Raw genomic sequence first — 20,637 nt, 5'->3', positions numbered from 1 at the left:
GGAGGTAAAATTTAGTAAAGGCTGATTTTGCATTTGTTTTTTAACCTTACAGAGTAATCATGTGGTTTGCCTGTCTAAAAGTCAGTCTTACACAGTGAGTATCTGAGTATGCTATGTACATAGCAAATACTCACTGGGAAGTATCGTAGACATAAAAAAATTCACCTGAAGGATGGGTGGTCAATAGAAGAGCAGCTGGTCACAAAACATTTAAATGCACATTCACAGAGAAAATATTTGAGACAGAAAAAAATCTGTCCTTTGCTAAACCTACAAGGGGCTTGAAAAGGCTAGAGAGTATTTCCATAGCTCAAGGTCGTAAGTACTATCAAAGCAACTATACATTAAGCTCTAAGAAGAAATACTGCTGAACTTGACTCAGAAAGAAAGCAGCATGTCAAATGTTTCACTTAAAACCAAATTCATCTTCAACAGGAGAGCCAAATTGCTGATCTTGACTCACCTATGTCCCAACCCACAACCCCAACAAGCATACCACATGCCATTCACCAGGCAGGTCACATACGGCACTTCTCAAGTCTACATCCTTCACACCTCAACAGTAAGCACAGAAGAGTTTTCAGCTGGGAGCACTAAGACTGAAAATCTCCTGTGTCAGCCACAAAGTAAGGACCAAAACCCAGAAGGATACCGAGGTACCCAGGTTCTGACTGTGAACAGGAGGGCTGTACTTTCACTTTTTGGGGTTTCTGTTTGTTTGTTTGTTTTTAAGAACAAACAATACAAGTCAAAAAGCCCTATTGTATAGGGGCGTAAATAAGTCAGCACAATAGGACTTTGGCTCTATTTGATTTACATGTTCCTGGCAGAAACCTATGTCCCAATGACTTCTACACTCACACCGAGCCCCTGATTTTTCTTTACAGAAAGGTTTTAGTTGTGGACTCTTTTTATATATACATACACACACACAAAAACCCCAACACACAATCCCTCAACTAAACCCAATTCTAGTCCATGTATCTTACACCATTGTATTTCTTCCAAGAAAGCGATTTTTCCACAAGAACTACATTAACTTTCTACTTGGTCAGAAGTGGCATATCTCTCTATTTTTTTTCTTACAGGCCTCAGGAAACTGGCACTGCCTGAAGGAACTCCCAAAACTTGGATTTAGCTTCAAGAGCTGCCTTGGCACACCACCTTGGAAAAGAGATAAATTTTCCTAAATGTAGTTTTGCCAGGTTCAGCTCTTACTTACAACAGAATAGTATATAACCCTACCTGAATTTTAGAGTTGAGAAAAGGGTATTTAAGCACGGAGTTTAGGGAGTCCAAAATTCCTACTGTGGTTTGTAGTACCAGTGAATAAAAAAAGTATTTCCCCACCCATTCACCATATGTCTTCTAAGGTATTTCAAGGGCTTTTATTTCTCTCACAAATATTACTTGTTGGCATGGAGATTGCTGTGCCTACTCTTATCTGCAATGCTGTTTTTTGGAACTGAGATGCTGTCTTTAAAAAATAAAAATATTTTATAACAGGGAAATAAAAGAATTTACATTAATGGGAAGAGGACACATATTAACTTAAAAATAAATTTTGTTCCCAAGAGTCAGGTACAGTATTTGCAAGATTATTTACCAGCCAAATCACTTCAGCTTTCTTTGTAAATCTCATCAATCCTTTTTGTTTAATTCAGTCTTTCTGGTAAACAGAGAGCTGAAGACATTTCTACACTGCTGTCTGAGCCTGAAAACAAAATAAGTCACCCATTGTTAATATATTATATTAATAAGCACAGGCATGAATACATAAAGAGCGTTGTTCATCACAACCACCTTCATTTGCAAGTAATTTCTGATTCTCCATTGTTTACTAGATCAGTGTACCACCATGGAGATGATAATGATCCCTTTTAATCAAAGGGATGAAGCTAATGGAAATAATTAATGGTAACTACCAACGTATTAGCTATTTAAGATACACAGGCATGTGCCTGGGACTAACTGATACATGGCTTAAGGTAACTGTGACTTTTTCTTCCCGACTGTTCTAAGCTGCATTAAGAAAATACACTAACCACAAGTTTATTTATAGGATCAAAAAATTTTATCACGACCCAGACCTGGGTAACAACTTTAGCTGCTAGGATAAGAAAGCTTACTTGTTGCAAAACAATAAACCCTGCCACAAAGGGATAAACAGAAGACAAAAGAGAAAGATCCAGTGAAAATGTGAACAAAGAAACCAGACCTAGGGAGCAAGACAGACAGAGGTAATGTCATTAAACAATGGCACAAAACTGCTGTCTTGAACCAAGTCTTGGTTTTCTCTCCAAACAGTAAGTAAATATTGTCAATCCTTGAAAGATGCCACAGAGATCTTCCCAGAGATCAAACAGGCTCCTGGGTCATACTGTTTTCCAGATTACAGCTAGATATTACCAAGTCTCTAGAAGACATCAACAGTAATTTTTTTCTCAGCACATACTTACCCTATTGTTTTCTAAAAGATAAAACAAAAGTACCTGAGTTACTTGCAGAAAGACAGCTGCAGCAAGCAGCAGGAAAGTAACGGGACTATTTTGAAATCAGATGCAATATCCTCTCTCGATAAGTGCTTTGCTGAACAGACAACTGAATTCAAACCATCTTGCAAGAGCAAGCTCCACATTCTGAATTATCTGAACAAGCATTATTCTCACACAGGCCCTCTTCAGCAATCACAGAACTTCACTGGAATGTAACAGCATGCTCAGATGCTTTAATATCATTGCAAATACAAGCACTTTGCAACTAGCAACAGACTTGAGCACGCAGTTTACGTGCACTGCTGAAGCACTTTTATCAGGAGTCATCTTCCCCCCAACCCTTATTTGACAGGTTACCTTTAACAGCTTCTATCTGGTATACCTGCACCAAAACCATTTTGCCCTGACATAAAACCAGAATTAAAATCCCCATGTAAGATCTGACACTGGTTAATGCAGCTTGTCTGCACATACTCTTGAGAGTATTAGCTTCTGCTAATTTTTGTCAGGCAAATAAGATAAGTCAAGCCATACAGCTACAGCAGCATTTGGCATCGTGCTTACTTCACGTGTGACATCTCCCAGGGGTTTGATTAGCAGAGCACGATGAGGCGGAGTTAGCTGCTTGTGGAGATGGTGGCATGGCCAGAAAGCAGAGCACAGGAAGCATGCATGACCAGTCAAGCAACTTTCTGCAAAACACTTTTGAAGAGCAGAAGTAGACAAGAGGGAAAACAGAACAAGACAAGAAGTAGACAACCTAACACCTTCACATGGACAAAAGCCACAGACCAACCAAACCACAGGAAGGAAGACCAGCCGTGGGCCACAAGCGGGAGATGAAAACTCCCTCTTGGTCCCACCATTCCCCAGCAGGTCAAGGCTGAACTGCACATCCAACTGGACCCTGGCAACCCAACAGCACAACAGCCCTGCAAAGCCCCAGCACACCATCGCTTTGCCAGGTGACCCTGGCCAGAACCGGATGAGCACTAATTCCATCGGCTACCTCTGAGCTCACAAGTCACACATTCCCACTCCAACAGAAGGAAAAACCTTTTTCAGCAACAGATCCTGCCTTTCAATTAGGTGATGCCAAATCAACGAGCTTGGAGTCTCTAAATAGAAACCAAGGAGATTCCTCATTTACATGAGGAAAGAAATGCAAAAATATGTAGAGAAGATTTACATACAGCTGGACACACTGAGGCACGGTAGAGTAGCAATTACAAAGATGCTAATTACTGAGAATTTGTTTTCCATGAATTGCAAATCTTAATACTGCTACTAAGTAAATCTCTTTACAGCTCTTTATTTAAAAGACAACAGTGTATATGCATTCCATCACTCTTTAAGAAAGAAAAATCCTGCACAGCCTCAGCACCTATTTTAAGAATTGCAACCCCTGCACCATGGTTTATTTCTAATCCCAAACAGTATTCCAGGAAACAAAGCACACATTTCCAAAACTCATGAAGATAATTAGAGAACAAAAAACATGTTAAATGCTACTTAAATGTTCAAAGATACAGGGACAAAATACAGAAATATTACCAATACATGGATAACCATCACACAGTTACCTGAGAGAACAAGCATTGTTTTATTTGCTTGACTGTAAATGTGAAGGAGAGGTAGGAAGCAAGGAATGTGCAGCAATGTTGAAATGCAAACATGAAATAATCTAAACCAGGGTATTCCAATCAACATTGAAAGTATAATGCCATCTTGGAGTCCTTACACAGCCCCTGCTCCAGAACACACCGTATGTATTTGGCACTTCTCATCACTCAAAAAGCACAGCAAAACAAAAGGGGGCAAGTGAGAGGAGATGAGATCAGAGACAGGAACTTTTGTAAGCTGTGGGCAGAAAGAGGCAGGGCTGAGAAGCAAAGGCTGGAGGCATGTAAGGCAGACTGACAGATGAACAAAAAAAAAAAAAAAAAAACGGGGGGAGGGGGAAAAGGAGAGAAAAAGCAGACAATCTGCTGAAACTACAGGGATGGAGGCCAATCGTCAAAACCAAATGCGTTTACCTTTCAGCTCAAATATACCAGCATCATGACAAAAAAAAGAAACACAAAGTTTTACTTTAAAAATGCTACTTTCTAAAACACCCGTTACAATATAAAATCTTAGGTACAAAGACTTCATTCAAGAACACATGTACAAAAAAAATAATCTGGGGCGGGGGGAGAGTGTCTGCCACCTAACCCTAGTCAATACTGCCTGCAAAGCCAGGAGGTCAAGCCTTCGCTTCTGGAGCTTCCTGATGCTCACAAATATCTAGTGACCAATGCCAGGCTGCATTTGTACCCCCTGGCTAATCCAGCAACCCAGTCAGAGGAGCAGCCCTCAGCTAATCTCAGCCCCCAGGAGCAGAAGGAAGCAGAGATGTCAGCACCATGCCCAGTTCCGTCGTGCAGCAGTTTACCACCACAAGCACCTTCTCTTTGGCACACGATGCGTGGCAGAAGTCACAGTCTCTGAAAGTACTGGTTTACACATGGTGGTTACCCAAGTGAAGCACAGTATTAATACACTTTTTTTCCCCTAGAGTAAAATTACACAGATACCCCCATGACCCCGTTTTGAGATAACCCACACAAAAGAAAAGACAAAAGAACTACTGATGTGCTCACCTCCCGTTCTACCCACGTCCATGCATAACTTTGTTGCCATTGAACTGTAAATTTATATTCAAAAATTAAAGCACGTAGTAAGGAGAAAAAGAAAGGGAAAAAATCCCCCAAACCATACAACCAGATATGTGAAAATATGAAAGTGGTTGTTCAATTTAAATTCTCATGTAATAACGTAAAGCTTCAGTGTTTGGATTGCATAAACTGTGATTCAGATACTTGTTATAAAAATAACTCTTTTTTTAAAGACATGAGACTTAAGGTCAAGATCTTACTTTTCACAAAACATTAATTTCCAGTTAAATTTAACTTGGCAACATCCCTTTCACTTATATATCCATTCTGCCAGGGGAAACAAGTTCCTAAATGTAGAATTTACATCACTGTTTATATAGAAATTTTTAAATTGTTTGTTTGCTTCAGCTTTTAAAAGCTGGTTTGTTTTGCCTCCACAAAATCAGTTTGATCTCTCCTACTGCATATTATTTTTATCACAGACTGGATCTCTAGAACCACCTCAGTAACAAGAATCCTTCTCCTGTGTACACCCTCAATAAAGTACACATACCCCTCCCTAAAATTACAACCGTGTCTGGCACAGAGAGGGTAACTGTCTATTGTCAATGCACTACACAAGACACCTGCCATCCCAAATGAATTATCCTAAAAGGAAGGAGGATGTTTCGCTGCAGGAATCATGATTTGAAAGCAGAAAATACAACTGCACTTCCTGTCTCTTCACACTCTTTCCACCTTCTGCTAACTGACTAAAATGCACATGGATTTCTGCCAGGTAAGAATAGTCACAGCAAAGAGCTTTGAGAAGGACATTCCGCTGAGAGCTGTGTGTCCATAGGGAGCATCAGGTGGGACTGACACAGAGCTTCAAGTAAAGGCACATGGGAAAGACCTTGTCATTCACTCAGGAAGCTGGAACCTTGATGCTTATTTTAACATCTGGGCTTCAAATCTATTACATATGACCACACAGCAAGAAATATCAAAAAACTCATCTGAAGAAAGCTTCCATATCTTTGTTTCAGAATCCCTTTTCAGGAACTGCTCACTCCAAATGCTAATATATATATATATTATTGATTACTATTTAACAGTCAAAACACCAGAATCCCAAACCACAGACATGAACTACCATGTCAGGAGGTTAATCACATTGCCTGTTTTGACAGGGATAGTTAATAGGTCAGAGAATTTCAAACTAAAGTAAGATTGTCCTCAGCTGACTTTGCTGAGTTCTAGGATCCAATAAATTTATGATCCCACCTATAGCTGTAGTTGAGACTGTATTAGCAACTAGGAATAAAATTCTTTCTAAGAAGACCTGAAAACATGGGGTTTTCCCCAGGTACAAACTCTGCAGAATGATGCACTGAATGGTCAGGCAAAACATTCTGCAATAACTGGAATTACCATTACAAATTTTATCTCTGTTGATTCCAATCATACCGCTTTGTAAACATAATTAATAAAATTGAAACAAGTCCTTTGAATTTCTCTAAAACAAAAGAAACCCAACAAGTATCAGACCAGATTATAAAGCTCCCGATTCACAGCTGCTGTGGCACTCTCTGCCCTGTCTCCCAGACACACAGGAGACTGCAATCCTGCAACAAGCAAACCAAAGCAAACCAATCAACCATCTAGACATAGAAGTTTCCATTAAGACTGCTTGCACATTCTCAATCATAACTTTTTCTAACCCTTATTGCACATGGGTTATTTTAGCAGTGTTCTTCAGGGAGGAAGAAGTGAGGGACACGCACATATGATCAGTAGAAACTGCAGCTTACTGAATGAAAACCCTGTATATGATGGTACAACATACAGAGGACCGTTTTCAAGCTAGATAAACAGGTGAAATCTAAAACTCTGAAGTTTTTCTGGTCGGAAGATAAAGAAATCACAGCATATTTAGGTGCAAAATGGAATTACTGAGAAATAATAACCAACTCAAGCACAGATGCATAACTGCTGCCGGTCATTCCACATACCCAACCTCACACACTCAATTCCTAAACTACCCTCTCCTGAGGGAGTTCACATAGAAGCAAGAAAGCACAGCATAGTATTTCAAAGCATCTTTGCTGATCAAGTACAGCTTCTTTCCCACGCAGTATTGCTCCCAATATCTGAAATCAATGCCTTCTTTCTGGGAATAAGTTGCTTTAGCACTTGGAAGTGTTCCGTCAGATGTCATAACAAATAACAAACACAGCAATAGAAAGGTACCATTTCCCAGAATACCGATGCACAAGGATAAACAATGTGCCAGAAACAGTTTTAATCATCTGCTAATTTTGCTCCAAAACTCAAAAACGATCCCCGCACCACCAGTCTCACATCTCCACTTAGTAAGACCGCACCTATCGTGACATTTCGTGTAGCCTGGCCTTGCAAAAACCTGGAGCAGTTACCACTTCCTATGCAGCTCCTAGAACAGTTTTGTCTCCTTACAATCCAACTGTTGGATTCAGGAATAACTCATCAAATCCCAGGCTTAATGAAACAACAATACAGCAAAGAAAAGACGCTTTTAAAATTTCAACACAACCTCATATAGTTTTCTAGACTGTTGAAAGTAAATCTTTCCCCTTCCCATCTGATATCTTCTGGAGCACAGCCACAGGTGTGTAAGAATCATTTTGCAGACAAAAAACAAGCAAGTGAAAAGCATCACATACAATTGTATTGTGTTTTAAACTAAATTTGGGTTGGTTTGGGTTTTTTTAAATAAATTTATGGACAAAAGTGTGTGGGAAATGCTATGCAAGGTGGATGACAATTCACTTCTAATCTTAGCATTACAAGTTGTCTTAGCATTCAAGTATTACAGTTTTCTGCAGTATTTTTACACCAAGAAAGACAGAAATGAAGTGCCAGTCACAGTAACAAAACCAGCTTTTATCAATACACTTTCTTCAAACCACTGCAAGCTACAGAGCCAGAGCACAACTGTTGCAGGGCAAACTGCATCTGTGATGGCACAGCAAAGGTAGTTCAGTAAAACAGTTACAACAGGAGCCTGACTTAATAGAAACAGAATTGTTTTGCAAAGAAACAGTTGCTTCATGTAACACATATATTCTTGCTGCCTGAGAAACTTGTCTCTGCTGAATGATAGTTGCTCTAATAAATTCTTTAGAGTTTGCAGGCCCAAAACACTACAAATGTGACCGGAAATTAAATAAAACAAAAACTGTAAATGGGAGAGGTAGGGGGAAAAAAGAAAGAAAAAAACCAAAAAGATTTAACGAAAATTCTCCAACAAGTAATTTCCCAGCAATGCCAACCACAGCTCCTTGGCCAGCTCCTATACTAAGGACTGTTCTTCAGGACAATGCTGCTGCTGCTTCTACGTTATTTCTCCATCAGGTTCAGGCTAATGAGCACTGTAAATTTAAACTGGTCCTCCCAGAAGAAGCTCAGGAGCTCCTCATGCTCAAACTGAACTGGCTGTGGTGATGATTTACACCATGGAGGTCTACACAAGCAGCAACAGCAGCAGTTTATGCTGAACTCAATAAAACTGTCTCTGAATATTGGTCAACTTCTGCAAAAAGTTTTAGCTTGGGAAAAACAAAAATCCCAGTAGTCCTCTTCAGCGATTCCAGAATATCACTTTTTAAAGTTGGACTGTAAGGAGACAAAACTGTTTGAGAAGATACAGAAGTATCAGTGAAGGCACCACCTCAGCACACTGCTGAGAATTTTCTAAATAATAAATCAATAAATTTAAGGAGTTTATTACAATTTACCAGCTCTACAAACATGTGGATGCCACACTGTGGGATTGCTTTTTGTTCCATCTGACCTTGAGCAAGGCCTGAAGGTACAGTAAACATACCCAGAAAGTCTGAAAAAACATCAGTAACCACATAAAATTAGGTAAAATAGGTATGACCACAGGGTAGAATGGTTTTCATTCTTTTTAAATACATTATTATTACATGCAAAATCTAAGGGGGAAAACTAGCTGGAAATACATCAGTCCTTCCGTATTCAGAGACCTCTAATTTTGTCTTGTCATTCTGCTTCAAGTACCAGTTCACCCAGCCAAGAGCGTTGATCTTCCCTAAGTCACTTTCAAAACAAATCTTAATTAGGTGGCCGTGCACTAAAACTCATTAGAAGTAAGCTCAGATAAGGTTAGTCCTAGCATATATGCATCCCAAAGCTTCTACAGATAAATACGAAAACACTGACTTCATGCAGGGTGCAAATTCAACCATTTGATGTGAAGGATGTCAAAGTGGGTTTTAGGAAGGGTTTATACGGTGTGATGGTGCCTCTGTGAGAAGCAGGGCACCACACAGAACAGACAGACAAAGCTGTGAGTGGAAGATGAAATGCAGTGGAAGAGGTATGTGCCGCTAGCAGCGTGCGGCACAGGACTAGGTTCAGTGATGTGGGCCACAGCAGGCTCCATCTTCAATTTCTTTCATGCCCAGGACTGCAGTGGTACCTCGGCACACGACCTCTGACAAGCGCTCGCTCTGGTAGGTAATGCAAGCAGCAGCACTGCAATAGCAGCTGCATCACCTCTGTGCAGGAATCCCGGCTACGGGAACAAGAACGTTTTTGAAAGAGACTTTTCTGTACAACAAATAGACTTTTTGTTTTGTTTAAAAGAAGGACTGTCCTTTTTTTCAATCCAGGTGTCAGCAGCAATGTCTGTGTGCAATGTATTAAATCCTTCATTTGCTCCTCACACACACACCTCTTGACTTTTATTGATGTAGGTCAGTTCCTTCACAAGATGCAACCAACCCATCACGCCCCAGCTCTTGAACACATCGGAATTCCCTTTCAGGAAAATTTCATTAGATGCAAGGGGCAGAAATGTCTGAACTTTCCTGTATTTTGCTAAAATCTCACCATTCTTATAATAATCCAGTAGACAACAGTCACTAATTTCATTTCAAAGACTCCCATATGCCAGTTTCAGGAAGGCAGAAGGGAAAAGAGAGTGACCAAAGGAATGGCTTCTTTAAAAGCAGTCCATCCTTGTCAGCCTGTGCATTACACAGCAAAAAAATAACATTAGTGACCCATCACGAAAAAGGCTGAAGAGATTTATCAGTGATGCACAGGATGACATTATCTGACCTAGCAATGGAAAATGACCTAGTGACATCAGCAGGAGTTCACAAAGAGGGAAAAACATGTATGTGAAATGAATGGGGTAGAGAAGAGACGGAAGGACAAGACAGGGGAAGGCTGAATCATTAAAAAACTGTCTTTCCTTCAAACAGCCTAGGAAGTCTCCATCTAGTCTCTATTTCAAAAACAGCCTTTTAGCCAGTTTCATTATGGGGTGTTAGCTTTGCTTCGTGCCGGGCTGGTGGCACAACACTGCCTTTGTCTCCTCCCTACAGCTCCATACTTGACAAGCTTAGGACAGAAACTGTGTTTCAGAGAAATCCCCCCAGAGCACATCAGCATAGGCTGCTTTTCCATGAGTCACACCAAGGGTGGCCTGGCTGGGTGACCTGCTGATGTCAGTAAGTAGAATCCAGACCATGGTCAGTCCAGCTAGCCAGGATTTAAACCCTGCATGCCCCAAGAAGCTTACACGGCCAAAAGCCTAGATGCAAATGAGACACAGAATCTGATCTATTAAAGTTTCTACTATTTTTACATAGTGTCACTAACGCTGCTGTAAAAAAAATGCCTCAATGGCAAACAGAAAGGGCTAGGAACCTGCAAGTCTTGAGTACAAGTCTTGTAATTTTCTTAAAGTAGCTTTTTACATGTGAAACAGTGAGAATTGCTCAAGTTCCCCCTTAGCAATAAATACTGAAAACCAGACATTAACCTCTGTATGTTAAAATTATCCTCCTGCTCTTTCTCCAAAAAAAACAGAAGTAAAAATCTGTTAGGTGCTCTTTGTTATCATGAGCCTGTACAAAGAAAAAGAAAAGCATTCTGGTGACTGCACAAAACTCAGAGAGGTAGTTTTTGCACATGTCTGTATTTTACAGAAGTCAGTTACCTTCTCAGAAATTTTGGAGGTGGGCGGAAAAAAAAAAAAAGGAAGAAAAAATTCACCACTATCATTCTCCAGAAGACGTAATTTAACAAATTCCTCATAATGAGATCTCTTTCAAAATCCCCTTATCTTTCAGATACCACTTCATAAACATTTTGAAAACATTACAGCAATTTAGATTTCCTGACAAGGTACCAGGGACAGAGAGGTAAAGCCTTGCTATAAAACCCACTCCCCACGAAGCAGAATCCCTCCAACCGCTCTTGGGAAAACGGCTCCCGGATTGGGTACTGTACTTGAATGACAGGACATAACTCACAGGCATCACCTCAAAAGCAGATTTGATGAGTATTTCCTTATGAAGAATATAAGGCTAGCAAACATCAAACAGCTCCACCAGTACTAAAACTTCCAGGTAAATCATGCCTAAAGGTTAGAAAAAGAGGGAGGGTTGGCATTCTCCCTCTCGCACTGCCAGAAACTGGGCCTGCAAGAGTGAAAACCACTCATCTCCCTTCAAAGCTTAAACAGCCCACAGCTGATTTAAAGGTTCTAAAAGTTCCTGTTTCATTCAAGCAGCTTTACCCACTCAAAAAGTTTCATGAATTTCCACGAAAATGAGCACGAATGCAACTTCCACATGAAACATGAGCTCAGACCCTGCATGTCATGACTCGTTACAGCCCCTGAAAGCACCACTCATGACGTAAATACTTGCTGGGGACATGATTTTGTACTTTGAGAACCTGAGTGTCACTGCTACACGTACAGAGAGGGATGGAAAGGCTCTCACTTGAACAGTGAGAAATATAGATTTGAAGTGTTAAAAAAGTTTCCGTTCAGTGCATCAGTCTTTGTCATCACTTATTCAGAAAAAAAAAAGTAGCACATTTGGCAACATCGCCAATTTGAGAAGCTTTCTGAGACACTCTATGACTTGCAGAAACACTAAGGAATCAGCATCCAGCACTTTCTCTTCACAGCACAGATAACCAGGCTATTGTTTTTCCACTATAAAGATCATTGCAAAATGACAAAAGTATCATTAGAGTTCTCTATTTTAAAGGTTTCCCCCCTTCAGCGACTCATCTGCAAACAAACTTCAAACAATCTAACAATAAAAACATAATAGCCAGCCTAACAGGAAATAAAATTTCAGAAACACAATATCATCTTACTACATGTAGTAATTAGTCTATCCTCTTTGACAGAAAGACCTTTAGTCATAGGACTCCAGGTTAACAGGCCTGCTTCAAAAAGCCGTTTTACCCAAAGTATCTACACAGGGTTTTTTATGTGCAGACATTTATTGTCCATCAGTGTCTCCAGTGAAAACTTATTTCTCAGATTCTAAAATTCTAATGATAAAAAGGGGCAAGACTTGAGTAAGGTCACAGAAAAGGAAACCCAAAATTGTTTGCTGTTTTTCAGAATTACAGACACCTTGCCCATTTGAAAATGACATTGTCCTGACAACAGTCCCAGATCAAAACCAACAGAATTTAAAAATAAGTGATGCAAAAAGTATTTTCAGTGTTCTAACAGAAGATTACAGCTCAAGGCGTGAAACATACTGCAGTTTAAAGAAGAGAGGCAGAACACACGAGTGCCTTGATCCAACAAATGAAACAACCAACCAAGAAAGAATTCTTTCTTTTTTCACAAACGTACTGAGATGCAGGAACTTACCCACATTACACGTGCTATTTAACAAGCTCACCTGCACTTACTATTGCCACCTATGCCCTTCTTCCCATCCAAAAAAAAAAATCCCACATCAAGAAGGCACAAAACCTGCACATCTCTGCCCAAAACCTTCACTGCAGACTGGGCGGGCGCAGATGGAGAAACCCGTACCATCCGAGAGCTGCGTGCCGCTATGCTGGACAACACTGGTGTTGGAAGAATTAATCATTCACAAATCAACAATTGGTTCTTTCATCTCCCTGGCCTTCTCAGTCCAGACCATTATGTATTTTTTCCACCTACTGGTCCTGTTACACTCCAATTTCTCATCTGCATGCAGCAAAGACAGCTGAAAAATACTCGTGTTTCCAAGGTGTATTTGAAGAAATGATCTTAGCCAGAGAGGGCACCTATCTGCTTCTAATGGCTTCGGGATTTTGCCAGTGTCATGAACTGACTTGATGTAAAACTCTAGTAAAAAAAATCACGACCAAACGATCTATGAAAAGACACAGAAGGCCAACTGAAGTGCCCCCCAGCCCCCCCTTCCAGCTTTAGTATCAAAGGCTGTTCCTGAGAACTAACCCAGGAGACAGCCGACCTTTTACCAAGTAAAGTTTTAGGACTAAATACTTCAGCTAATCAAAAGCTAAATTACACGTATAGATTAAACCGCATCTTTCAAATGCGGCTGTACTCGGCGCCGCCGAAGCAGCGGCACAGCGAGTCGCGGCTGCACCAGGGCGAACAGGGCTCTTCGTGACTCTCGCTGCCAGAGGTCTCCGCGACTTCACAGAGCGGCGCCTCATCGCGACAGGAGCCGGGGAAGGTTAAAGTCACTGGAAGAGAAGGTTGTGACGGGAAACGTTTCTCGCACTTTTAGCGCCGGCGGGGCTTGTCCCTCACATTCTCGCCGCTGCAGAGGCCCGGCAGGTGACATGCCCGCAGGTGACGTTAGCTCGGCGCAGCACGGACCGCGCCGCCCTGCCCCCTCAACAACGCCTCCCGGGGCCGCGGCCGAACCCCAAGAGCTGCGCTTGAGTCTCCGGGCCTCCGCGGCGGGGACGAGCGGCAATAACGCCATCTCACGCTGCCCCGGGGGGAGAAGGGTCTCGGCAGCGCGGACCCGCGACCGAAGCCTGTCCCTAGCCGAGGATGCGGCGGGGAGCGGGGTGCTAACCCAGCCCTCGCTGGAAGGGTCCGGCACGCCTCTCCCCAGGGAGAGGAGCAGCTCTGGAGGCTAAATCCTGGGCAGCCGTACCGCGACAACCCTGTGAGCCCCACGGGGCGGACCTGGGGACCAAAACCCAGCTGTCGCGGCACGGAGAGGCGCGGTGCCACGGCAGCGGGCTCAGCGCCCGGGCGGGGCGGCGGTACCGGCCCCACCCGCGGGGAAACCCGTCCGGGCTGAGCCGTGGTCCCTCCGCAAGGAAGAGGGGAGGGGAAGGGAAGCGGGGGGCTCCCCAAGCCGCCCGCCCGCCCTCACCGTCGATGTTCTCCCGGTCGCTGATATGCTGCAGGTTGCAGCCCGTGTCCTCCCGGCTCAGCTCGGCCTCGGGGCGGTAGGACTCCAGCCGGGAGTGGGCATTCCTGCGCAGCTTGGGGCTGGAGGAGACGCAGCAGGAGGTGGTGTTCCCCATCTTCTCGGCCCGGCCCCGGCCCGGCCCGGCTCGGGAGGAGGCGAGGGGCGGCCGGTCAGCAGGGGCGGCGGGAAGCCATGGGCAGCGGCGGAGACCAGGGGGAGCGGCGGGGGAAGAGGCGACGGCTGCGGCGCCCTGCGGCTACGCTCGCCGGCGGATCCCCCCGGCGGTTCATCCGCGGAGGCAGCCCCGCAGCGCGGCCCGCCGGCGTGGGCTGCGGCAGCTAAGCCCTCCTCCGCGGGCAGGCAGCGCAGGGCCCGCCGAAGCACAGCCCCATCGCCGGCGGCGGGGCCGCCGCGCTCCTCCCCCGCGCAGCCGCCGGGCCCGCTCCACGCACGCACCCACGCGGCAACGCCGCAGCCTCCGCGGCAGCGGCAGCCGCAGCAGCAGCCGCCCCGGGCGGCCCCCGCTAACCGGTTCCGGTTCAAGTGGGCGGTAACGCCTCCCGCCGGGCGGGCTGCGGGAGCGGCAGCTGGAGCCGCGTCTGCACCCAGGGGACGGCTCGGCTCGGCGAAGGGGGCCGCCTGCTCTGGCAGCCACCGTCGCGGCCTGACCGCGGGGCCGCCCGCGGCGCTGCGGGGGAGGGGGAAGCGGCCCGCTCCGGCAGCCGGCGGGAACCCAGCCCCCTGCTCTGGGCGTCCCCGGCGACACTACAACCATATGTGCATATTTTTTACATAACCCGAGTTGCTCGCCAAAGGACGCTTGGCGGTAGCACCCGCCTGCGGCCTGGCAGAGCGCTCCCCCCTCAGAGAGGGGAGAGGCCACAAGGCTGGGAACGGCCATGGCCAATGGTGAGAAAGGTGGCCTTCCTCACGCGCCTTCCCCTCCTGAGCCAGCCGAGGAAAGGTGCCCCGGGAACACCCTCGTTTCCACAGCACACCGTCCCCGTGGAAACCCGTGTGACAGCTGGAACGGTCTCGTTGCACCTCTGGCCTAGGCCCAAGCAAGCGTGGAGGCCAGACCCCGGGCTGATATACTGCCTGCGCGCAGCCGGGAACTCTGCCTGCAGTTCCTGCTCAGAAATTGTCACTGTTGTCTCTCAGCTTTTATTAAACATGTATGAACGTGCTGAGAACTTGGTGTTAGGAGCTTCTTTAGAATGGTGGTGTCAAAGATAACTGGCCAGAGAAGAAGGAATGTTTGGAGCTTTCCCAGTCCAAAATACACTTTCCCTGTCAAAATCCACTTCTCCAGTATGGGTGGAACGCTAAAGATGCTGATTATGCATGGGTTTTTGGATTCTTTTTGATCTTCAAAAATCTGTGTAAGCAAATCTCATGACTACTGGAGGTCTGAGTCATGGTAGTTGAATGGTTCCACTGATAATTCGATAACAGAAAAACACATTTGTGTGTTTATAAAAAATGCTTTGTCTGGGTAAATCGTTACTTGTTGCAGGCATCTCATGATACTGGTGCTTTCAGAAGAACTCCTCAAGTCAGATGATTGCATGAAAGTCTTCCAAGTTTTCATCAGACTTTTTTCAGATCATTGATTACAAAGAATTCCTTTTTTAAATTTTCAACTATCTTTGAATGTTTATGTGATGCAAATGGACCCCAGTGAGGTACAAAGAATCAAGAAGAAAGAAATAGAATCAGTTTGGGTTTTTTTTAAAGTATATTTTGAAAATACATTTTATAACTAGTTTTGTGACGCCCCCTCCCAAGCATGGACAGGCCGCACTTTCTGAGTTATATTGTCCCTTGGTGTCTGAGTAACTCAAGACGAGTAAGAATAAGTTTAATCTCTCTTGTGTGTTAGTGTCTTCAGTAGCTCGCATCCAGACAAAAGGAAAATACATATTTGCTGGTGCCCTGTTTTAGAAATGTTAACTTGCAGGGTGTAATGCTAACTCGTGCTTTCCACCACCACGTAGGTCCTTGCTTCCCCAGGGTACGTTGGGCTCCTCCCTTGGAGCACACCCTGCTCTCCAGCTGGCAGCCCAGCGGGCTGGCAGCCTGCTCTTCTGCTCTGACCAGGTCTGGCTGTAAGCTGTGCTCGCTGGCGCAGTTGGTTAAATCTCAAACAGGCATGAGCAGTGATCAGAAAATTTCAATCACAGTTTTGTAAGTAGCACGCCTTTCTTAGCATATATACCAAATAATAACATAATGTTACTGAAATGCTTCACTCACTACATCTCACAGGAGGACCTCAGCAGAGCTAGAGGGATCTCTGTGGAAGAATTACCTGTTTGCCTAACATGACTCACTGCCCTGCCAAATCCCACCCTCTGGTAGGAATTGGGGACACTCATCCATTTCTGGCCTTTTTTGACCTGTAGCATCACATCATTACTACTCCCCTGTCTTCTGAGTACACGCTTGTGTTGTGTTCACTGGGGAGCCTTTGTGTTGCCTTGCCTTGCTGTACCAATCCCACTAAATTTTTTAGGCATATAGCAAGCATTCTGTAACCCCAAATTACTCAGAGATTTTTAACAGCTCTAAATTTATTGCAGCAAATCCTTAGCCAAAGCTTGCAATTTATATATAGTTTACAATTTTCATAAGGTTTGGAACAAAACGGACAACGACATAGTAATGGACGTGGGTTAATTCCAAAGTCTGCTTTTCTAAGTAGGTAAATAGAGCTTCAAAAGAGATGTTTTCTTCATTAAAAAGGAATAATTAAAATTTGGTCTGGATTTAAACTTCATATTCTAAATGAAAATGTTTAAAATGTTTTTTAAAGCATTTAAAACTTGTGATCATCCATTGTGACCATGTGATCACCAGGTAGCTACTTCTTTTCTTACTTGCAGTCTTCCGTGCTGAATTTTTCATGCACCTTCATTCCTTCTCCTCTCACCGTAAGAGCCCACTGAAGTACATTATAATGACAGAAGTGCTACAGTACATAGTTAAGCCAAACAAAAAGAACGCTGTTCTGGGGTAGTGGTCTCCTGCTGGTGTCTAAGGGCTGAGAAAAGTGCATAGGTGAAATATATGTCAGAAGAGCATATTTGGATTTCAGTTACATTTATTTCAGCTATATCAAGTGTATGATACAAACGTAATTGTATTACTTGGGAAATATCTGTAAGTATTACCACTGCGCCTTACTGACACGCTTAGATGGCATGCGTGTCACAAGAAGATCTTTTATGTCTTTCTTCGATTAGAGACCATTTGATCCTTGAGGTGTAAGATGACGTATTTTCATGAGTTTGCCCCCCTGAGAAGCTTCATGCATCAATCAGCTGAGGAACACCAGAAAGCTCCTTAAGCTGAGGCCAGGCCTTTCAGAATTTGTCAGCACTGAGGTGTGTCTGTTTACATAGGGCTCATCCCTGCACAAAGGTGTATTTACATCTGTGGCTTCTCCAATATACAGAAGAAAATTTTAATAGGTTAAATATTAATGATTGTGGCCCGTTACATTTTGTGCTTGAAATCTTCCTGGAACGTTGTCGAAACATGTGATTCAAACCAGCAGATGTAGGTCACTGTTTTGCTTCAATAAGGCTTTTATCTATTTTGGCTAAATAAAAATGCTAAATAGTATTTAATCCAAAACTACTTTCTGCTTGCAAACCAAATGATACGGGAAGCACAGCTGAAAAAACTAACTGTCTTTCAGATAAATGGTTGGTGACAACCAGATCTTTTGATTCAGCTGCATTTTCAGCTGCAGCCTGAGAACTTCGTGTCACACAATACCTTCCCCACACCGCCACCTAATGTTTAGTAGGAGTCCCACCAGCGATTTGGGCGCACGTTCGCTCTAAAATGCCAGATTGTCAAATTTATCCCAGAGCTAATCGTAGGGAATGTAAGCAAAGGCTTCCAGTGGACTTTCTTACACAAAGGGGATCTGGCTGGTTGAATCATGCTCTGAACTCTGCTGACTGCAATAGCTAATTTTCTTTCGACTATAATACTAAATTCCAAATCAACTAAACCCACGGTGATGAATGCACCTAAGGAATGTTAATTATTGTTTGGTAGTTGTTACTACTGATGTTTATTGTTACAAACCTACCTTCAGTAGGAGTAAGAGACTTTCTTCCTCAAGGCAAGTTCAGAATGCATTGTGCTTGATTCTGACCACATGGCAAAGCCTTTCACTGTGTTCCCCTGGAGAACGCTTCCCTGGATTGCACCTTAGATGCCCAGCCCGATGGACTTGAATGATCTCATGTGGCAGATTTCCCCTTTGTTTAAGGAGCTGATTTGTCTAGGATGAAGGATTCTCTTCCTTGGAGGGAGAAATCCAGCGCTTGCCAAAATAAAGTTTCCTTTCAGCCTTGTCACAAGTTACCTGAAGCCCTTTCAATGCCTACCCCAACCTTTGTACCGTCAGCAGAGGTATCTGGAGGTTTCTGTGGTACTTAGCGATAACTGCAGCTACTGTTCACAGGAAGGACATCAAAACCAACAAGAAGTGTGTTAAGAGATGGGAGTTACTGCTTAGTGTTACTACTTGAGTATCTTTAAACTAGGTATCAGTGAAGTTGTCTGTCGGTGAATGGCAGTCATGTTCCTCAGAAAGCAAGTACCTTCTCTGAATCAGAGACAAACCTTATTTGAATCGAAGAGTAAACCAAGATTTCTTTTGAAGATTAAGGGGGAAATTTGGGCTACCTACTTCATGTATTGAAATCTAGTGCATGAAATAGGGTATAAAATCCTTGCTAGCCAATTAAGAGATAACTATTCTGGGCAGTAATTCATAGCTTAACGCAAGGTCCTGCTCTGAAGTGTGGGGCAACTAGAGGTTCCTGTCTACTTTCAATTACTAGATGGGAAGAAGTAGGTGATTCGAGAGTGAAGGTGATAAACCAGAGAGCAGGTGTTTCCCCAAACATACATAGCCCAGGTAAGTGTTATATTATTTTAATTTTTCAGTATTAGCATATTATTCATCAGTTTGAAATCACCACAGAAAGAGGCAGTTTCTCCTCAACTAGGGAAAGACTGTTCATTGGTTTAGGTAAAGTGCTTTGAGAACAACTACGCTGGAAGAGTTCTATATAGATCACTGTTCTTAATAATTAAGTTTTTTTTTTTCTTCAGGGATGGAACCAGATAAGATCTGAGCTTGGAAGCAGCCAAAAGCTCCCACATTATGCGTACAAGGGAAGCTCACCGACACAGCACAGCTCCGCAATGACAATTGGGAGGGAAGGAGTCAGTTTAGCAAATTGTGGATGCTCTTTCTTTGTGGAGGAAGGCACAGGCAATTGGATTTAACCAGCTGGGTGGAGTTTGATTGGATTAGCTTTGGCACAGTTTCACATGCTCCTAATTCATCATGAATGGAGCAACTATATTGGAAAGCTGCTGGGGAAAACAACATTGTCCCTGACGCTACTGCTGTAGGCAGATAGAGCACAACCCCATACAGTCTCCCTCTGTGTTTTTCTCTCTTCACTGTCTCCCTAGTTGGTTTTCTTGTGCCAGTGTGTGTCTTCCCATATCAGGATTGGCTGCCTGTTCTTAGTCTGGGATCCTGGCACATAAAGAGCAGTAATTACCCAATACGATACAACTACGAGCAAGGGTGGGAGTGCCCCTTCTTGAACAATAAAACCCCTTGTAGAGAGCAGCCTAACTAAACAAAACAAATAATGTGTAAAACCAGGCAGTGCTGCCACAAGGCGCTTTGCCAGCTGGAGAGTCTATATGGAGCATGAATAAGAGCCTACTCTGGTTTGGTCCTTTCTGCTCATGAAAGATCTCACTCTATAAAGAGAGACCTGGTAAGCTGTTCTGATTTCATCCAAGTCCAGGCAAGCATAACTTCTTTAGTTTCAATGAAGCTACTCCTAATTTACACTTAAGATTGAGATCTGAGCCAGGCCCAGCAATTTGGGATAGCCCTTTCAGAATGGACTGTTCTCTTTCAAATACGTCTTAATAAACCCCACACACCCACTTTTACCCAACTCTCAGTACCCACTGAGTATCTGTCATGGCAGCTTGCAGTCAGAAACATTTATGCATATTATGAGCTTATTTGTCTTTTATTACAAAGTGATACAGATCAGTATGCAAGGGATTCATGTATTCAGAAGTGCAGCTCACCAGAAAAGCATGTGTCTGCACATACATGTGCTCAGGCTGAGTGCTCTGTGGGAAGAAGAGCAACAGGGAAGTTGATGACTTCAGCCTGCAGCTCCCTAAACCATTCTTTTTAACCAGAATAAGAGAGGGCTT

The 20,637-nt window shown here is 43.5% G+C and overlaps 1 protein-coding gene across 3 annotated transcripts in view; it reads right to left on the bottom strand.

Moving 5' to 3' along the window:
• The window catches only part of CCNY (cyclin Y), a 117,400-nt gene extending 102,536 nt beyond the window's left edge, over window positions 1-14,864 (bottom strand). For all 3 annotated transcript variants that reach the window (XM_084260041.1, XM_084260042.1, XM_084260043.1), the window contains exon 1: window positions 14,317-14,864. In XM_084260041.1, coding sequence (XP_084116167.1) covers window positions 14,317-14,470 — 154 coding nt within the window. In that variant the 5' untranslated portion in view covers window positions 14,471-14,864. The remainder of the gene's footprint in view (window positions 1-14,316) is intronic.
• Window positions 14,865-20,637: the final 5,773 nt, after the last annotated feature.

The sequence above is a fragment of the Gallinula chloropus genome (genome assembly GCF_964237585.1).
Source record: "Gallinula chloropus genome assembly, chromosome: 2".
NCBI lineage: Eukaryota > Metazoa > Chordata > Aves > Gruiformes > Rallidae > Gallinula > Gallinula chloropus.
This window is presented reverse-complemented; position numbering and strand designations above follow the sequence as displayed.